At 40.8% G+C, this 19736-nt stretch overlaps 1 protein-coding gene and 1 long non-coding RNA gene across 3 annotated transcripts in view; one reads left to right on the top strand and one right to left on the bottom strand.

Annotated features, from left to right (window-relative positions):
• LOC139145391 (F-box/WD repeat-containing protein 8-like) overlaps positions 1-8004 on the bottom strand; it is a 115900-nt gene extending 107896 nt beyond the window's left edge. Inside the window, exon 1 of one of the 2 annotated variants that reach the window (XM_070716530.1) lies at positions 7419-8004. In XM_070716530.1, coding sequence (XP_070572631.1) covers positions 7419-7886 — 468 coding nt within the window. In that variant the 5' untranslated portion in view covers positions 7887-8004. The remainder of the gene's footprint in view (positions 1-7418) is intronic. The other variant, XM_070716529.1, reaches the window with a different exon arrangement.
• Positions 8005-9480: 1476 nt separating this feature from the next.
• On the top strand, positions 9481-18591 carry LOC139145388 (uncharacterized). Its single transcript, XR_011554914.1, has 3 exons — positions 9481-9621; positions 13823-14114; positions 16435-18591. It is a non-coding gene; the product is annotated as an uncharacterized lncRNA (long non-coding RNA).
• The last annotated feature ends 1145 nt before the right edge of the window (positions 18592-19736 follow it).

Raw genomic sequence — 19736 nt, 5'->3', positions numbered from 1 at the left:
AAAACAGTGTAATCTATCTGCAAACGTAGTTGAGTTGCTTAAAGTGTAGCTGTTTTCTCAATTAGATTATAAAGTGCAACTGAGTCAACAATCATGTGAGCCTTGAGAGTCAAAAGGTTGATGGGAATACTGTGAAAAGTGGTGCGATGAGAAATTTACAGTTGTCGTAGTGTCCAGTGTATTTACATACAAATACAATAACAACATCATAACCCAATGAACTCATGGATAAACAAAGAGCCAGCTAAACTGATGACTGTTCAAAAAGCATAAAGCCATCGATTTATGAAATTTCATTTTGGTTTAAAAAAGTGGAAAATGAAAACAAATCGACTTCTGTTTCCTAATCATATGAAGAGATGTAAACTTGAAGGTAAATCAGTAACACATTTGTACAAAGTTTGATTAAAAGCAAAATGCCACATCACTCTTGAGGAGAAAAGCATTAGATTCTGTCACCCCCATATCCCAGTGTACAGTTCCAAATTCTCCATTAAAGACAATGTCATTGGGCCAAACCATGGAAACAAAAGGGTTACACTTTGAAACTTTGTTGCCTTTTTTCAGTTTACCACCCATTATTTTCCATGACAATTTTGGCTCTGTGTACAGAAAACGTGGGATGAAATGTTGAAACTTGGCACACGTAGGCAGGAACATTCCGGACCATTCTGGAGGGCAGCAGTGGGAATGAATGTTTACTTCTGTATATGAAGGTGGGTGAATCATAAGTAAACAGTAGAAAGTTACAGTCAGTTGACGCAGCATCATAATAGTTCTATTGACACTCCGACTGTAACAGTGTAAATCTGTTGTGCTTCAAGATTGTATGTGTCAAATCTCCACTGGCCGCACATCACCAGCTGTGTGCCCCAGCCAGCACCATTCTGTGATCAGACATTATCAGATCATATTTGAGTTTAAAAGTCAAATCAGGTAAGTTTATGCGACATTCAATAAGGGATGACAACATCACTATTTCTAGCCTCTACTATGGACGATGATTCTCTAACCACACTATTGATGATGTTTTGAGGTTATGTAGAGGACCTCATCAATACTACCGGTATAGACACAGAACATTAACAAGAGGGCAGGCAACAAACTAATTGCAACATTGCAAAAGCTTCATTTACAATTACTTTCTTTGCAATGATCATTTAAAACTGCACTGAAAGCTTGTGTAACATAATGTTTATGAAAAACATGTACAACTGTAATATGATGTTCCACAAATGAAGAATATGGGCTTGGGATTGAACTTGTTCATAGCTAGTGTGTGCAGTCATCAGCCTGAGCTCCCACAGTTCATGGATAAAGCATGTGCATCATGAATTCAAGTAAGGAAATTGCAAAGCAAGCTTTCCCACCTGCACATGAGACCAGGCTATGTGTGCATACCGGTACACATGTACCAGTACATCAAATTATGAAAAGTAACACCATTGTGATCGATGTATCAAACATTATTTTCAATCAATGAAACAATCTGTATCGTTGGTGAATGTATTGTCTCCAATCAGGCAGTTTTGTCTGCTGTCACCAAAACTCATGTGATAATCCAGTACGGAATTTGACAGACTCATTTTGAAATCCTGTGTATGATATTATTCAAGCTGAGTAGTCTGTAGTCTGGTGGTTTAGGTCCACTGTGTGTTAGTCGAGTCGGTAAGTTTGCCATCTAGTTGTTCCATGTATAAGCTCTAGTTGTTCCATGTATAAGTATATGTCTCCAGTGTGCCTTTCATCAGTCTATCTTATCCTTGGTGGTCCAATTTTCAGCATGCTACTACAAAGTTTGGTATGCTTTCTGCTGGTCCAGTGTGCCACATGAAGGTAGTGGTCTCACTGACTATCTGGTAGTCCTGTGGGCGATCTACAGTGACCAGCTAGTATGTTATCTCTTAGTCCACTGTGCTTTCTGGTAGTACATTGTGCCAGCTGGTAGTCTGACCTGCTACATGCATCTGGTAGTCCTCTGTGCACTCTGGTTGTTTTGTATACTCACATTACTAGTTGCTGAGTTTGCTTGCAGGTAATTCAGTTTGCTGTCTGGTAATCTGGTCTTTTATCTTGCAGATCTATCAGCTACATACACACCATACAATGCCTGTGTATGATGCAGTCATACATTTTCTCAGGGTTTTCTTCAGGTTTCTCTAACAAAGGAGGAATGTCCCTCCCCCCCCCCCTCTTTAAAATTTAGAGGGATTTGGTTCTGATTTAGAGGGAAACCACAGTAAATTATGCAAATCAAATTAAGCAAATTAAGGTTATCAAGGTATTAACACATAAAGTTTAAAGTGTGGATCAAATATTAAATTAGAAACAGTCTCCTGTTTTCCCTCTTTTCTGTGTAAAAAATGTTTATACCATTATACACCAAATTATTAGAATCTTACAGTGATCATTCACGCTTCATTTATATAAGTGCAGACACAGTCTTAAAATCTGGAAGCAAAGTCAGTGATGTTACACTATGGGCACTAATCATTATGTGGAATGTCACTATCAATACTCTCTGTTTGGGTGACATCGCTTGGGATTGTGATTAAGGGGGATTTAGATCAGACACAGGGGAGCTTGACCACGCCTTCTGGAAAAAACACTGATTTCTATCTAATAGTACATAATATAGTTGTTTACCACATTTGTGTGGTCTCTCATCTAGTCCATCTAGTCTGGCAACAAGATGTGAAATCTCAGCTTTAACATTTTATGCATTGACCAATATATGAGTACATTATAGCACCGAAGCCTTGTCTTTGGAGAGAATTTGAACAAAAAATCACTCGCTATTAAATTCAAACTGCTGATACAATATGCATCAAAAAATGAAAGATTTCTATTTCATAATTGAGATTAAAAAATCAAAACTCAACACACAAATACTTGTACTAGATAATGTAACTACCGCAAATTTACAGACGTTTAAAATTCAAAATGGCCCAAATTCTACATATTTACTCTTGGGGGAGGGGGGAATTAAATTTACAATTGTCACCAATATAAGCAATTACCTAATATTCTAAGTAGGTTTCACAATGAGTCCAGAACAGATTTCATAGTGACTCAAACACTGTAGACCTGTAGAAAAACAATTGATTTTAAGAATTTGAGAGTCCGAAATATGTCTCCGACGAGCATTCTGACATGTCAAGTGTATGATGTTAAACTTAGTCATTCCAGCTCTCCCACCACAAAAGGACCCAACAAAACTATCAGGTACAAAGGTCACATAGTCTGTTTGAAATGAATGTTCATGCATATTGTTCAGTATTGCTCATTAATACGTGTATACTGAGGCTGACTGATTGATTTAGTCATTTACTCATCCTAAAAACAACTCATCCCACCCATCTGCTCAGAGATTGCATCATGCCCTCACAGAAACAAACAAAACCCAAAGACTATTCTCCTGGGCTGATGCTGACCTTGGAATCTGAATTTACATAACAAGAAAAAAGAAAATTTCAAAGCATCAAAAAGACCCAGAGAAGATCACATCAAAAACTGAAAGTGTCTCATTCATTAGTTTTATGATGCCCACAAACCTGCCAAACCAAATGTACCATAAAAATTGCATATTTCAATTTAAGATTACGCCAACGGCAAATTAAATTCGTCCTTCAATATTACTTCTCCTGACCTTGCATTCCTAATTGTGCAAGTCACTGCCCCCACTTTCTCATGGAAACAATGCAGGTAGGCAATGCTATGCCATGCCCGGCAGACTTAATTTTTTCTGGAAATTTCCGATGCCTCATAAATTCAAACACCGTAGACAAGACATGATGTTGACAATTAAGAAACATCCTTGAACATTTCTTTGTGACAGTCAAACTTCACGTGAAACAGGTGTTTACATTACTACGAATGAATGACTTCATACGTGCATACAGACTGTTTGGTTATTAAATATTTGAGTATGATACACAATATTTGTGTCAGGTATGATTATGATTTAGCAGGAAAGCATAGCATGATTGTCAAATATACGTATGACTATCTATTATCCAGGCATTTTAATGATTGAGCGCAGCCTTGTAAATAATTACCCGACTCTGAGGCCAGTCTAATGATGGTGTGGCATTCATCAGGTCTGATTAATTAAGTAAAGAAGGATCACTTGGTGTAATGAGCTCACATGTCATGACTCTTTCAAAGTTGATATAGCTCAAATGATATGGCTAATTAATATTCATGAGATGTCTGCCATATTGGTTTGATACCCATTTCAAATAGCACTGTACAAATTCAGCTGTTCTGAATGTACCCAGAATCATCTGTCCATCAGCTCGATGTTATGTTAAAGGGCCAAAAGCTGTAACTTTTGACAATTTTTTTCACTATTTTTGTTTTGAACATCAACTACAGTTTCTTGTTCTATTCCCATGTTGAAATACACCGTATTAAGCTTGTCAACATATGTAAACTGCTATGTCATTGTTGACATGTGAATTCTGGTGCGGACTAGAATTCAAATGTAAACAATAACAGCGTACTTTTCATGTATAGACGCTGTGTTGAGAAGCTAAATGGTACGTGCTTTGGGGAGAAGAACAAGAACTCACAATTGACATACAAAACAAAAATAGTGAAAAAAAATCATCAAAAGTTAACTATTGGTCCTTAAACCCTTTCACCACCATGGTTTGTCCCAAATCCATTGTTTTCTATGGTAAAGTTGGACCTGTATACAGGGAACTGGGGGTGAAAGGGTAAAAGAAACATTTTCCTTGACTTGGTACACTTAACTTTCTATGTGCGTACATTTTGCCAATCTTTGTTTTCCATTGGATTTTAAATCAGTCGGAACAATTAGCTTTTTGTTAAATTTCAGCTGAAACACACCTTAGAGTGACCACCTGCTATGAAGGAGTTAATCATCAGGTCTTGGGAGGCAGCGGTAAAAAATAATGACAACACTTAACTCCAACACAATAATTTCAAAAACAAATTTGCCATGCTGCTTTGTGATAACATTTGTATGATGAAGATCAGCTGTAAACAGGCTGGAAATTGTATGATGAAAGGGATGTAACGCATACACATACAGTAGCATTAATGGTGAAGTAGTGAAAGCACCACTGACATTCAATTCAGGATGTTTGTGACAAAGAGTCCGAATAACCCTCTGGCAGTTCCAGCCGTATACATCATGAAAAATTTGCAAAAAGTTTTCAAATTTCTGAATGTGAATAAAACTGAATGTCAGCATCCGGACCACTCCCCAAACCACCCCCCCCAAACACCCCCCCCCAGCCCGCCCGTCTGAAGATGCAATGGTCCATCCCTGAGATCAAACATAATAAACTTTCTGATTGCAAGGGCAACCTTGATGAAATTATATTTCTCAACATTTATTTGCTTACAAATTTATTAGAATTTTGATGGGTATTATCACAAGTCTGTGCACAGCTGTGAGATTAATCATCTCTGCCTGTTTCACATAATTGACTTTTCCATATTCACAATTAAAGTGCCTATTGTAACATACTGGGGAATACCACACTAGCGTTTCAAAGACTTCCATTTAAGTCTTGCTTAAGTAACAATAAAAAGTGTATGTCTTCTGGCAAATACAAGCCTATAGAAATCAGCTTGTTTTAAAACATGTCACAAGACAGTCCTTCACCTAACACTATAGAACAGTTTCACATCGCCATTAACACACTGCATATCTATCTTTAGCAGACACTGATGAATGTCCACCAATGGAAGATTTCATCCGGTGACTAAATGCAGACATGAAATGGAAGTAAACAATTTCAGAACACATGGCCTATGGCATACTGCCCCAACCTTAAAAAATATTTTACACTTGCATGCAATATCAAAACAACAGGTTCACATATGTAAAATCAATAATAGGATGGTTATATTGTATTAAAATTATCTCCATGAATGCAAACATGAGTGCCATAAATGTACACGGTAAATTGCATTCTATTTAACATCAGGAATTACATAATCTGAATTGTATTGCAAGCTTTGATTTGAGCCCAATTTAATCAAAATGTTCATACAAAATTTTATGCATCAATGAAGACACACCGTTGGACTGTGGAAAAAAATGAGTACTTCAGGAAACTAATTTGGCGTTTCATCGAGGAACAACCGGATCAATATTTTTGTAGTCTATGCATTGTCTCCAAAACTAATGGACAATTTGTGAAGAGGATTAACTACAGTTACTCGTCATGACCCTGTGGTGGCGCATTTTCAGTACTTTCACTTCCTTGTGTAATAGAAAGCCGAGAGAACAATGTATGCACTGACTTGTGCAATTTCCACAGTGCCAGGTACTCGCAGTGTAGTGAAATGACATCATGGCACACCATAATCACAACGTCAGTTTTATGTTGACATACAGCAGCCACTGCTGTTTACAACCGCAAATGCATTTCTGACAAATAAACTCACAACATTTCCAACGGAAAGCATGCAGTAATGCAGGAAAAATGTTAAGAATAAGAATAAGAATTTGTAAGATTCAGTCTCAAAGAACAATCTCCAAAAACTGTTTGTGAAAAAAGTTCTCATCAAACATTCATTTCAAAATGCAGATTGCGTTTCTATGCTTCCATGTTCCTACAACTAGGTCATAATGGATTGTAACAAAATATCAAAATATAACTTGATATCCTTTTGCTTGATTCAATTGAATAATTTATTTGTTTATTTTGAGTTGGTTGGGGTAGGTTAGCCATGTATATCTGAACGTGGTGTTGTCTATTTGTTTGGTGGATCCACCCCCCCCCCCTCCCACCCCACCCCTCAATGAAAAAAACTATGCAAGTGATGTGTACACTGAGTGAGGTTGGTCATACAAAAGATGTCACATTGTAACATGACCGCGTAGCGTACGCTCAATATGCTCACTCTAATGGACATGATATTATAAGATAGAAACCATGCATACTCTCTTGGTTTTATAATGAATTTCCCTCTTGTGAAATAGATAATCAATAATCAATGCTGCCAAGGTCAAGCCATAGGGCTGTAACCCTTTATTGCGCAGATTCTGCTTTGCAAAATGGACACTGTCCATTATAGATGATTGGATTCTATCGTGCCGCTTTTCCTTGTGGACACTGTATGGTATGAAACTTACGTTTTATTCGAAAAATCATTCCACTGACAGCAGTGCTAGTGTTTGATCACATTTTGTGCAGCTTAGAAATGGCTTCTTAATATTCAGAAAATTTCATACGCACTTCACGTATGCAAACTGCGTTACATGTATGCTACAAATCTACAAATTCATTCTCTGTACTGTTTTGTTTGTAATTAAGAATAATTAAGAATGCCAAAGTATAAGATTTAAATATTGGACACGGAATAATTTGGCCATAGCAAAAGGAAATATTTTGGCCATAGAACTGTTTACTCCTTGTCTCGTTTTATATTCTTACCAAATCAGAGATCAGTTTATCGATCAGATTCTCACTTCTGCCTGCCGGCATTGCTTCGCCTTCCTCGAGCTCGGCGCGGTCGACACCGCCAGCGTACGTACATTTGACATCATCTGACTTGCGTCCAGGGTCTCCGCTAATCTCTTCACATTTCCGGTTTAGAGTTGAACAGCCATTTTTACCCTGGAGTAGCATGTCCCAGATAGGGATTGTATCTGAAGTTACAGACGATCTCGTGGCTTTAAGAGTATCATATGATTTATCCTTCTCGCCTTGATCACATTTTGTTGGACTTTTTTCTGTCCTTCGTCTCTTCCAGTTGACAGCAGAGTCTACCGTCCCGGATATTTGAGGGGCAGATTTACCTTCTCCGCCTGTTCCAGGGTGTTGTCTCAGCTCCTTTCTCCATCGTTCTCGAAACTCATCCAGTTCCTCTTGTCTGCTAGTTATTCCAGGATTTGCATCCATTTTTAGGAGTGAGGACAGTCATTCTGCAACATATTATTAGTATTCCTCTACACCGAGACACTCTCTGTGTAGGTCGCCATTTTTAAGCTGGCACAAGCCGTTACGCATGCGCTAGCGTTTTGCTACGGCCCGTGCCCGGACCTCCGGAGTAGAATGTAGGTCACGGGCAAAGTGCCCGTCAACCCTATTTCGGCCAGTGATCGACATGATCGTAATCTTTATACAACTGCTAACGTTTTCCGTAGACCATCTTTCAAAATGATCATAAACTAACTGACCTTTAATTATCATGAAACCTCCCAATATTTACACCCATTTCACAAGTGATCGTGTCCAAAACAAAACAAGACGGGTTCACTGGAGGTCCTTCACCTTTGCTGGATAAGCGGAACGCGTCAACATGTAGGCCTACATGCATGCGGGAAAGGGTTTGGACACGGTTACGCTACCCCACCAGAGTAACCGTGGTTTGGAGGGGGGTGTTATCGGACATGCACTTCGGACTGTTATAACGGCAAAATGCCTGTTGTTTGTATAACTCTATATGCTGAACTATCTTCAAACATTGACCCGTCCGTGGACAGAATTGCACACTCACTACAGTATTGTGAAATGCACTTCTTGCAAGGCAATGACCGCTCCGCCATTGGCCGCCCCGCCCCTAAAGCAATAACATGGTGTTTCAAAATGACTGTTTTCTGTCGAAATTGGAGTGCATGCATACCATGGACGTAGAAAGAACTACCTCCATGATGCATGATACGTAGTAGCTACTCAGGTGTTTCCGAGATACTTCAGAAACAATTCCACGAGGCTTGGATAAATAGGGGATACGATAATCCAACAGCTCAGGTCAAATGGCAGAGACATCGGAGTTGTAATATGAATCAGGCCTATACTTGTAGCGCGTGACAGACACACTTCTGCACACGCCCTCTACTAAATTTGCAGGAAGTCCATTCAAGTTGATCCACTGAGCGTTACAATGATTACATCATGCATCATGTTCTAAATAAAAAAACAACCTGCTGTTATATTGGCGGCTCATTGCAATTGCCCGGAATGCACCTGGTTTCGAATTTTACAGTTTGTCATGTTCGAAATGCACATGCAAACCTGCAAACCATTTGACGCACCTCCAAATATGTACCGTGAAGCGACAGGATTTCTGTCTGTCAGAAATCTGTCTTTCAGACATTGTTCACATCCAGGACCCCGGTCTACCGGAGCCTGGACGCTTCCATTTTCAGCAAGTCAGCGCCCGGCGGGGTTTCCAAGATAGCACTAAGAATTCAATTGACGAAAGCTGTATTTTTCTTATTCTCTAACTATTCACATGATGAGAGGTAAACCCAGATCCTTTTGCAAGAATACATCAGAAAACAGCAGAGAAATATATCTCGCGTGAATAATCGTGCGATGATGTAATTAAAAATGGTACAGAAATATCATTGGGTTGATTTGCGCCTGCGCGACGAAGTTTCCAGGCAGCAACTTCTTGACAAAAGGGGTCGTGTTTTGGTACCGAAATCAGTCATTGTTTGGCTGCTTGCCAGATGTGTGAAACAATAGTCTGAAAGATGGGCGATATTGTAAACAGTTTCCCCATAAGCGCGCCAAGCTCCGATGAGTTGTAGCAGTACCTGCCTGATGCGGATGAGTAGAACACAAACTCTCACAGAGAAAAATATCTTCACTAAATCCGAACTTTCCACTATCCTTCGGATTGTTTCAAGTAAGTATTTCTGTTTTCAAAGGTATCGTGAGAATACTGACAACGTCACGAGGATCTAAACGTGAAAGGGGCTTTAAACCTGAAGTTTTTTCTTTCTTTCATGAAAGTTTGTCTCACTAGTATAGCTAATTCCCTTTGTTTTGTAGTAACACTCCATTACTTCAGAGTGTACATATGCGAAGCCATAGAATGTATTTGTATTCTTCAAGAGGCCGAAGGTCGTTGTTTTCAACGTTTTTGTTGTTTTTGGGGTGAAGATCGATCTCATTGTCCACTTCGTCTTGTAAGTAAATGAAGATTATTTAAGATTTACTGAAACAGAGCAATCGATGTTCTCATGCTAGCCTTGAGACTTCGGACGGGATCGATGGAACGTGAGACGGCTTGTGTCACCATGGCCTTGGCACACGTCCAATTTTTTATTGTTTATTTTGAACGGTGCTCTCTGCTCGGCTCCTTCCCAGTCTGGCGATATGTCATCGCGGACTTCAGCATTGAACGAATGTCCATTCCAACGCGCCTTTCCTGGCTAGTACTGTCTGTTTTGAATTCTTAAAAAACCCAAGTGCTCTTGTTTTTTTAACCTCCACTGATCGCCCGTCGCGTCCGCAGTCTGGAAAAGGGTGCTGTGAGGCACGTGTGTTGGCAATTAGGGCGGGATTATTGGTAACGTAGCGACATGATAGAACAATTTGCATCCGAGCAATTGCAAGAGTTTTACAAGGTCTTTAGCAGTGTATTTTGTGTCCTATCGTATTTAGTTTTAAGGCTCTCCCACGAGCCCGCGACGAGTTGAAGAACACACACGAGGAAGTGTTCATTAAATTTGTTCCAGCCTATTCACCTGCGGTCATTGTCATTTCAATTCTGTTGTGACAGATTAAGATTTTCCGTCATATCACTACGGACTTTGTCGGCCAAGGCCTCCACTACTTTAGCCTTGACGTTAGGTATTATTACCGCATTACTGTAGCGACCTTGCTCTAGGGCAATATTCTGTAACGGTTACGTCATCGTTTCGGCATACGCGAAATGCGTTTAATAATTTTACATGAAAAAAAAAATCAGATGTCATAAGTTCAAGACCCGGTGGTTGAAAATGTGACATTTATGGAGACTTGAAGGCGTCTTTGTGAGGAGCAGAATGAGATTACATTATTATGAATGAACAACACATTAAAGTGTGGCGACATCACTCCCCAGCCATTGTCAACTTAGAACCTTTGTCCGTACCATGTCCTTGGAACGATGTGGAGTTTGAGTAAAGATGATGACACTTCGTCTCAAAAGTAATACATATACGGCCCGCTATTAATCTATTAAAGGCCCATAGTCTGATGAGTAGTGTTTTCATACTGTACATATTCATTTCTGGAGCGTCACCGTTTGAATAAGTTGGATGCATAGCCCACAATATCTGGACTGGCAGAACCCTGTCATGGTAGCAAAATTACATTTTACTGAAATAAAAATACGCATAAAGATGCTTGGGGTATGTACCCGGTTGTTATCATTACGTATGATCATGAAAGGGGTTCATATTCATTTCGAGATGCAACATTTCAAACAATTCCTGTCACAACATGTTCCGTCAACTTTGAATTGTTCGGGCGCCTGCGCTCTAGCTCTGCAAGCTCTTGTCAGTTGCAAATTGGTGAACGATTGTCTAAATTAGTGGCCGCCGCCACGCCGCCTGGTCAGGTGCAGCAAACCTACAGGCGGAGAGTGCTGGCGCAAGGCGCAAGTTCTCGAATGGCGCCTTTTGGTAATTAGATGTAACTGCCGAAGCAATGGGATTCGCTTCCTAATTTATTGGAATTGTTGGCATTAATTTGTATCAACTTATGTGATGAGTAGGGCAAATCTGGATCTTCGATTAGTGGAACGTCGTAATTCATCGCGTTGTCTTCACCGTCAGCGTCTATGATCATCATGCATGCTAAAACATGACATTGTGTTTCATCGAGATTCACGTAATAAAAAGACAAGATCAAAAATGAAATATCGACATGTATTAACTGATGGTTAACGTTACTCGAAAGTGTCAGAAGAGTTCGGAATTTTTAACTCAAATTCTGCATGGAACACGAGAATTTCTTCGAATCGGTGTATGAATGTTAATGACCCCACTGTGAGGTTAGGTGAAGACATTGAATTTGAATGTGAAATCAATCAAAGCCAGCGATTTGAAAATCTACTTGAAGATTTGTTTAAATGAACCCTTGCCCTTTCGCAGAAATATATAGAAAAACATATTCGCGTCATGGTAACGTCAAGGATCAATATCTAAGCGGTTTCTTCTCATCTGCCGGTGGGCGTAAGCACGTATGTGAGAAAGATCTTGACCGCGGCTCGCACTGCTTCGCCTTGGCTTGACTTGGCCTAGTCACGGTCACGGGTGTCAGGTCGCGCGGCACACGACACGTAATTCGCAGGTTGTTATCGCTATTGACGACAATATGAGAAATAAACAGTATGCGCCAGTCCCAATACGTTGTTGTCTTGCTGTGTCGATAAAGTGGATCCTAGTTACACTAATTCAAGTTCAATTCTAGCTCGGCATACTGTGCTTGCACCGATATTTTAGTTTTTTCTGAGTGCATTTTTCATGCATATGTATGATATTTGAACAATCAATCCCAAATGGTTATTATTAAATGAAAGTTAGCGGTAAACTCAATAACGCATTCGATTTTCAGTAACCTACAGTTATCAGTACTTGTGATGACCGACACGCGGCGACTCATTGTAACACGGTCCACGGCCGTATGCATGGCACACGCTACTGTCGTCGGACACGCGTGTGAACAGCGTCTGCATGCCGCCGCCCACTGGTCCTGAAGTGACTACCGCCACCGGACCGTCGCGGGTTGCGAGTTCGTGAACGGCAGTCAGAATGAAGTGGGGGATTTGCCGGTCTTTTAGTGCACTGGGCTGGACGTCACGTTGGAAATTACCGGTGACGGTTTGTATTCATGTTGTTGAGCAAGCTAGTGATGCGGTGATATCATGCGCAGACCGCAAATTGCTGACGACGCACGGGATTTCCTTTGCACTATGCGCCAACATTTAAGATGTGGATTTCCAGCGGTTTCGAAATAAACTTTCCTCGTTTCTGAGTTCTATAGCGTAGCATTTCGCCATTTCTATGTAAATTTACCAAAGAATCAACATTATACGGTAAAAGTAAGGTTTGAGTTAGTCGGAAAACATATTACTGGAAATCTCGCGAGAGTACAGTCAATGAGCGCTTAAAATTTGGCAAATGTTCAACTCACAGTACAGTGGTCGCGTGCCCAGTCCAAGTCACCCACTTATGCAAAAAGGTCGTCCTTCAAAATTGGGCACCGAACGACGTGTAATTGTTTGTTGACCTAAATTTGGCATATCGCCACCAAATCTGGCGCAACTCCCGTCGTTCCTATCTCTCGAGGGAGTAACTTTTTCCGCACTTTTGTCCCAAAATAGATCAAGTTTGTCTTGGCATGCTTTTGTTCCCGGGCCAAAGTGTCGCCAAGAAACTGTCACTTAATTTGTCAAAATTAAAAGTGTCGAGTGCGCAATGAGTAACATTAGCTTCGGAAACTTGCGTGCAAATTAAAGCCATTGTACAAGGCTGTTCACTTGTTTTCCACGGGGGAAACGTAATGATGTGGTTCGAAAAGGTCATTCCATCAAAGCGCGCAAAGGTCGAGTGGTTGAGAATGTGTGAAAGACTTGCGAAATTCGGTCCGTTATTTTCTTAAACTTTGTGTTTACCAACAGCTCTCAATGTTGGCAGGGCCGGACCACTTGTAGAGTTGCCTACCTGTTAAGTTGATTGACAGTCGAGCTGGCACTTGGGCGTGGTGCCAACTTGAATAGCCAATCACGGTCGCGTTTCATCATCGCTATTTATACCGACTTATGAATACAACCGCAGACACGAGTTGAACTGAAAAATGATGTCAACAAACAAGCATAATACACACGCGAGACAAAGAGCAGCAGAGATACACTGAACCAGGCTGAGGAACTCGGACGCACGGCAGGGCTCCGCATAAAATTGCAGTTGTCAGCTTCGAGCCCAATCTGTATGAACGCTGAAACGCGATCGGCTACTACTCAGAATTGCATGTTGACGTGGACAATCGTTTCGCGCAGAGCTACGGCGGCCTATTTGCATCGTACTTATACGAGTCTCTGCATAATCTCTCCTCAGTTTTCCCTGTCATATGTAGCCGTCATGGACTTCACTGACGAGGAGAAAATGGACAGTACAGCCGAAGATGTGGCACGGAGACTACGGGAAATAGGCGATGAAATGGACGCTCGATATGCGCAAAGGAAAGTGCCCTCTGTACAAGAGGTGATGGAACAATGCCTGAGGCAGGGTGTGCGTTATTTATGCAAAACGTGCGATGGTGTTTTACTCGTTTGTCATATATTTGCTGCAGTTTACGTGATGAAGAGATGATGCCTAACTGACCGATAATGGACTGGCGACCTTGAAGGTGAGTCAACCTATTGCACAAAACCCCGGCCAGGGTCGTTCAAATTGAAATACTGAGGTCAATCAGTTGTTGATAAGTGTGTCCATTGCCGACATGAAACACTTCTGTCGGTCAGGGTGTATAGTGTTCCGTTATTTTCCACAGTACTGCCGAGATTTGCAACATTCCGTATCACCTTAAAGAGAGCCTCGACATTACTCGCTGCTACTTGCCATTCAGAATGGCGGTCTCCATGGAAGTGTCAATTTCTCATGAACCCGTGTCGTGTAAAAAAAAAAGATGGTGTTATTTTAGTGGCAAAAACGGGACAGAAAGAAATATATGATGTCAATGACTTTACTGGCGATTAAGCTTTACGGCATGAACGGAAAACCTGAGAAGTAATCGATAAAGCATTTGAAAGAGCTTTTAATATCAAGGACAAGACAAATTACCCACCGTTTGGCTGAGGACACAGTTTTGTTTTCTTTGTCGCGAACATATACCGCATTACAGTAAATCTAAATACATAGGGAAACGCGATAACTGTGAGCTGACAATTAGGCATGAAAGTGGAGTGTTTTGACGGAAGTAAATATTGTAGTTAGTTGTTATTGCAAAACAATTTCTTGGCCATCGCGTTTAATTATTTAGAGAGGTAAAAAATGACAGAGGGAGGATGTCTGGATTGCCGATGAATGGGATTAAGTTTTAAGATGTGTCTTTCAAAATATAAACAGTAGATGACTCATCGCTGCTGTAAGGAAACGTTTACATCGCACCGCGCATGGCCCAAGTGTGGCCTCTAGCGCAAACGCTGTTGTGACGTTTGTAAGGAAGCGCCACTGTTTAGCGTACGCTAGATGTCGCCCATTAACCGTGATTTTTTCCTGGCTAAATTGCTGTTTTCCGCGTCTCTGTTGATCGGGATCGGCGCTGTTTTCCACCATGACGTTGCGGGGGGAAAACTCCTTTGTCTGCGCGTTTTGTTTTGGTCGTAAAGCGGGGAAGCACGTGTAGGTCACACGTAAATATACCGGCGCTGGAGTCCAATCGATCACCGTTGAACGAACTCCAGAATGCGGGGGCGGATGACAGCCGACACCGTACGCAGCTATAAATAACCGCTGACTTTTGAATCTTATCCGCATCTTTCTCGGTTATGCTTTCATCTACTCCGGGCAAACTTACCGTCACAATAGTGTACGGTAGGAGTGCGGGGTCTCTCCTTATGCCATAAAATCGTTAGTAGGGCCTAGTGCGTGAATTCAACCTGTTCAGCTGGAGTACAATCAATACATCGCTCAAAAAGGTGAGGTCACCGAGATTCAACGAGGGGATAAGTACACAGCTCTAGAACGCATGCTCCTTAGCGCTTCACAAAGACGGTACCTTGGATTCCAATTTTACCAGGGACCATGTCTGGCCCCATTGTGCGATGTTTAAGCATACCCTTGCCGAGGTTGCTAAGTAACACAGGAAACTTCATACTGGGCCAGGCTGGATAAGGGTTGGTGGAAATGGCCCAGGGTAAAGGATGGCAACCACAAACTTTACTGACCGTAATTATGATGACGTCAATACACCCTATCATAAATCAAATTATCCGACAGAGGATTGCATTTCGGCCGGGACAGTTCAATCGGCAAATAATCTTCAGGCAAATAGAGATGACTTTTAATGAACCGAAAATTTTCACGATCTCGATGTTTTTTTCACGACTAGAATTCTCCGACCGGGCTTCGATTCCCGCCAATTTCAGATCACAAATTGACACCGACCAAGCGCAGACCTCACGATTCTCCAGTTCGACCGAACAAAGTATTCATTAACTTGATTTGACTATGGTTTCTCTTTTGACGAGAACGCACCACCTCTTAAATCTTTTTGTGCATAACGTCAGGTTGTTTTTCTGATCACAGCCGGGACGGTAACAACGATAATCTATTCCGACCAAAAACGACGGAGCAGAAAGATGTTCAGCTGCCTGTTGAAAATCTGCTCGCCTATCGCGTTTCTTTCAATCAATGTCCCTCTATCAGATTTATAACAGGAATTCATTTGTGTTCGGGGTATATTGCTACTGGAAACTGATAGTCACGTACCCGAAACGATTGAGTCTTCGAGAGCGATTGTTTAAAATCGCAGTTGAAATGCATGACTGCATCGTTTGCATTAAATGAAAAAAACCACAGTTGAATGTTCAACTTTAATTGAATTAAAACTTCTTCATCAGGTTTTCACACCATGGCTGTATAAGCTCCATCCATCTCTACATGTTTTTCGCACCTGTTCGTTAATCATAATGTAACTATTGACCCTTTGTATTTTCCCTCATCAGGTTGGCTGCTGTTCTGACCATGACTCGAATCGAAGGAGAGATGGAGTCGAAGTTTGCAAAACTCATCCAGTACTTTTATCAAAGTTACTCCAGAAGCATTCCTACTGCCTCTTGCTGCGTTGCCTTGGCGACTGGACAATCGATCGCTCGGTTGAGAGCTAGAGAAGCTTTGCTGTCTGGCCAACCGCACTGCCATTACGTAATGAAGTCTGGCCAATCGCATCGCCATGACGTAATGAATGGTGTCTGGTCATTTGCATAAATTGCCATGACGTAATGCCCGTCAGATACATGGATAGGACGCAAACGTTGGCGAACACCGCGGAACTTTTGTAGCTATTTTACAGCGAAAGAAACTACTTACAGTTAAAGAAGACTCGTTTACAACCAAAGAATTTTGTACATATAACTTTACTAAGATTACAACTTTTTTGAGCATTACTTAAAATTTGTATACTTAAAACAATTTTTTCTCTTCTTCAATCGTGATTTTGTACAAACTTGGCTTTGTCATTTACAACTCCTGCTCTCATCATATCAACTTTGAACTTTGTCTCATCCACACTGAATCACACAATCGTCACACCGGCCCTCAGGGTCAAGGTTATTACTGTTTATATCATTTTCCCAATATTTTGTATATTTCTTGTAAATTCCATTTGTCCATATGACTTTTTCGTGATTTCTGTTATTTATGATTGACTGACTGCTCACTACCGTTATCTGACCTGACCACGGGTTAAGTAAACCGTCTCATGTTTCCGTTTCACCGACTGTTATACAAACAGGCGTAGAGATGAATGCCATATGGCTGAGATATACAACTGGATCTATTCTTGTATTACACATTCGAACTCATCCAAATTTTAATATTTCAAAACAGAAAAATAAATGACATTGATGTGCGAGCCAAAAGTAAATTTATATAGGCCCCAAAGAACTAGGGATTTGTTTCCTGCTGGCGGCCTGTCTGGGTAACTTAATCTTCACACCGCACCGCCGACAGTTATATTTACTCAGCGTCTGGCAGGTTCATATGAAGGGACTCGTCCGCCAGTGTGTTTTTAAATGACCGGTTTGACCTCGACTCATTGGATGAACGTTATTAGCCATGAGGAGTGTAAGACAATACTCACGACCGATAACGCTGTGTCCGAACCACGCTGACTGCAACCGTTGAAGTCACTCTCCTCAACAATACGTGCGCAGACAGACCAGCCACGGAAATTAGGCGTCTGGTTTGGCACGCGACGGTCCATTGCTACGTCATGCAAGGCCAGTTTCGGACAAAAACGCCGGGGTAATTACCAACTGCCGGGCAGTTTTTCCCTCCACAGATCTCTTTCAGCTGGACGAAGTGGCGCAAGTCTTAAAAACCCGGGCAGGAAGCGCCTGCACATTTTCTTCGCTGGAAACAACAAAAAAAAAACCGCTATAAATCTACAATCAGTAACTCAAGTTTGGACATTCAATTGTCCCCTTCGTCCTGAATGAATTTATTCTGTCCATCAATCAAGCGAGCTGCCCATATCGCGGACACTGCCAGAGATGGAGAAAAGAAAAACTTACTTGCAATTTCGAGAGTAACTTAAATTGTTCATAAAGAGATGTATTTATTTGTATATTATTTTGATTTTGAAGAAGGCCAGTGAGGTTAGAAGTAAAGCATTTATTTATTTGACGAAAGGCAGGTGAGAAAATTGTATCGATACTCCTCGTAAAAAAATGTTTTTATCAAATTAAGCCATAAAGAATAATAAACTATTACATCCAAATATCTTAAGGTGTGTATAGCTGGCAGACGGTATGATTTTTACCAAAACAAGACAACTACCTAACAGATTTTCTCCAGGTATTCAACGGCGAGCAGCTGATTGTGAACACTGTTACATCGAGATAAAAATAAAAAAAACGAATTGTTAAGTGTGACTTTTTTCGCCATTTTCGAACACTATAATTGTAAATGGTCCATTGAAGGATAAGCTTTTGAATTGATATCAACTTTAACGTCCTTCCATGCAGTGTGTTGTACTTGAAACTCAATTACGTCTTTCTATCACTAAGATTACCAGGCATGTCCATTATAGTTTAGTCTTTTTCCGACTTTTCAGGTGTAGATGAGTGAACATGATCGAATTATATATGTATTTTATTATATTTGGGGTGCGAAGTGCATTCTTGAAGAGTGGAGATATATATATATATATATATATATATATATATATATATATATATATATATATATATATATATATATATATACAAACAAACTAGGTAAAATCTTACACAGCGGCCACTCTATCTATTTCTTTCGTTTTATTTGCGTTCGTAGTTGGCCTGTCCATGATTGTCACAAGTTTAGACGGCATCACATCGGCTAAATGGGTAGGGCCCAAAAGGACGGATCGTGGAGGTATAAAAAAGAGAAAATTACAGGGAAGTCAGAACCCTCCCTTTTCCAATTCGTGTGTTTCCCGTATTTGGCCTATTGCGCCAGAAACATTTTAGAATGAGGAATTTTCAGGTGCAGGGGTACTTTATTCGGAAAACGATTACCTTTCTCTGCAGCTTTAAACATCTGATCTCATGAATGCACCTCGCACGTCAAAAAGTGGTGTAGTTGTCGAACTATCCATACAGTGCCGTCTTCCATCGATTCATTTTCCTACACTCAATCGAGTTTGACATTTTGATCATCAGCCTTGCAATTGGTCGTAAAGTTTGGAATAGGGTTTTTTCTATCTGTGAGATTGGGCATTAGCCTCGACTGCCATGAAACTTCCGTAAATGCAGCTTATCAGACTGAGACTCCATCAACTTTGACCCCACGATACCTTCGTGTCCCGCAGCTTTGGACACCGGGGTGTTTTGCGCACGTCAGTGGCAGATGAAAGTTCGGCAACGTCCATTCTTGTTACCAAGACGACTTCATTCTTTCAGGAGTTCTACAGATGAATTTTAAATTGTTTTTTATGACCGCTTTTTGACTGCCATGCCATTTGATGATTATATCGACAGGCCATGTATAACCATAATGGTAAATTTGTAAGAGAGATAAATCTATTTTGTTATTTTCCTAGGCAATAAGATCGACCGCTTCTGTCTCCAACCAGTGTAACCATACCTGGTTTCTATCGATTGTGTTTCCCTTCGGGCCAGCAATATGTTGCCAGAAACCAAAATTACTTTTGGCTAGGTATGGTTGCAAATGGCCAGTTTCCAGAACCGGGTCGAACTTTTCTGACCATTTTTCACTTTCCAGTTGACATTCCCAATTACGAGGCGCAAAAATACTGAGCTAA

The sequence above is a fragment of the Ptychodera flava genome, chromosome 12, assembly GCF_041260155.1.
Source record: "Ptychodera flava strain L36383 chromosome 12, AS_Pfla_20210202, whole genome shotgun sequence".
Lineage (NCBI taxonomy): Eukaryota > Metazoa > Hemichordata > Enteropneusta > Ptychoderidae > Ptychodera > Ptychodera flava.
Note: the sequence above shows the minus strand (reverse complement) of the source record. Positions and strands in the feature narration are given on the sequence as shown.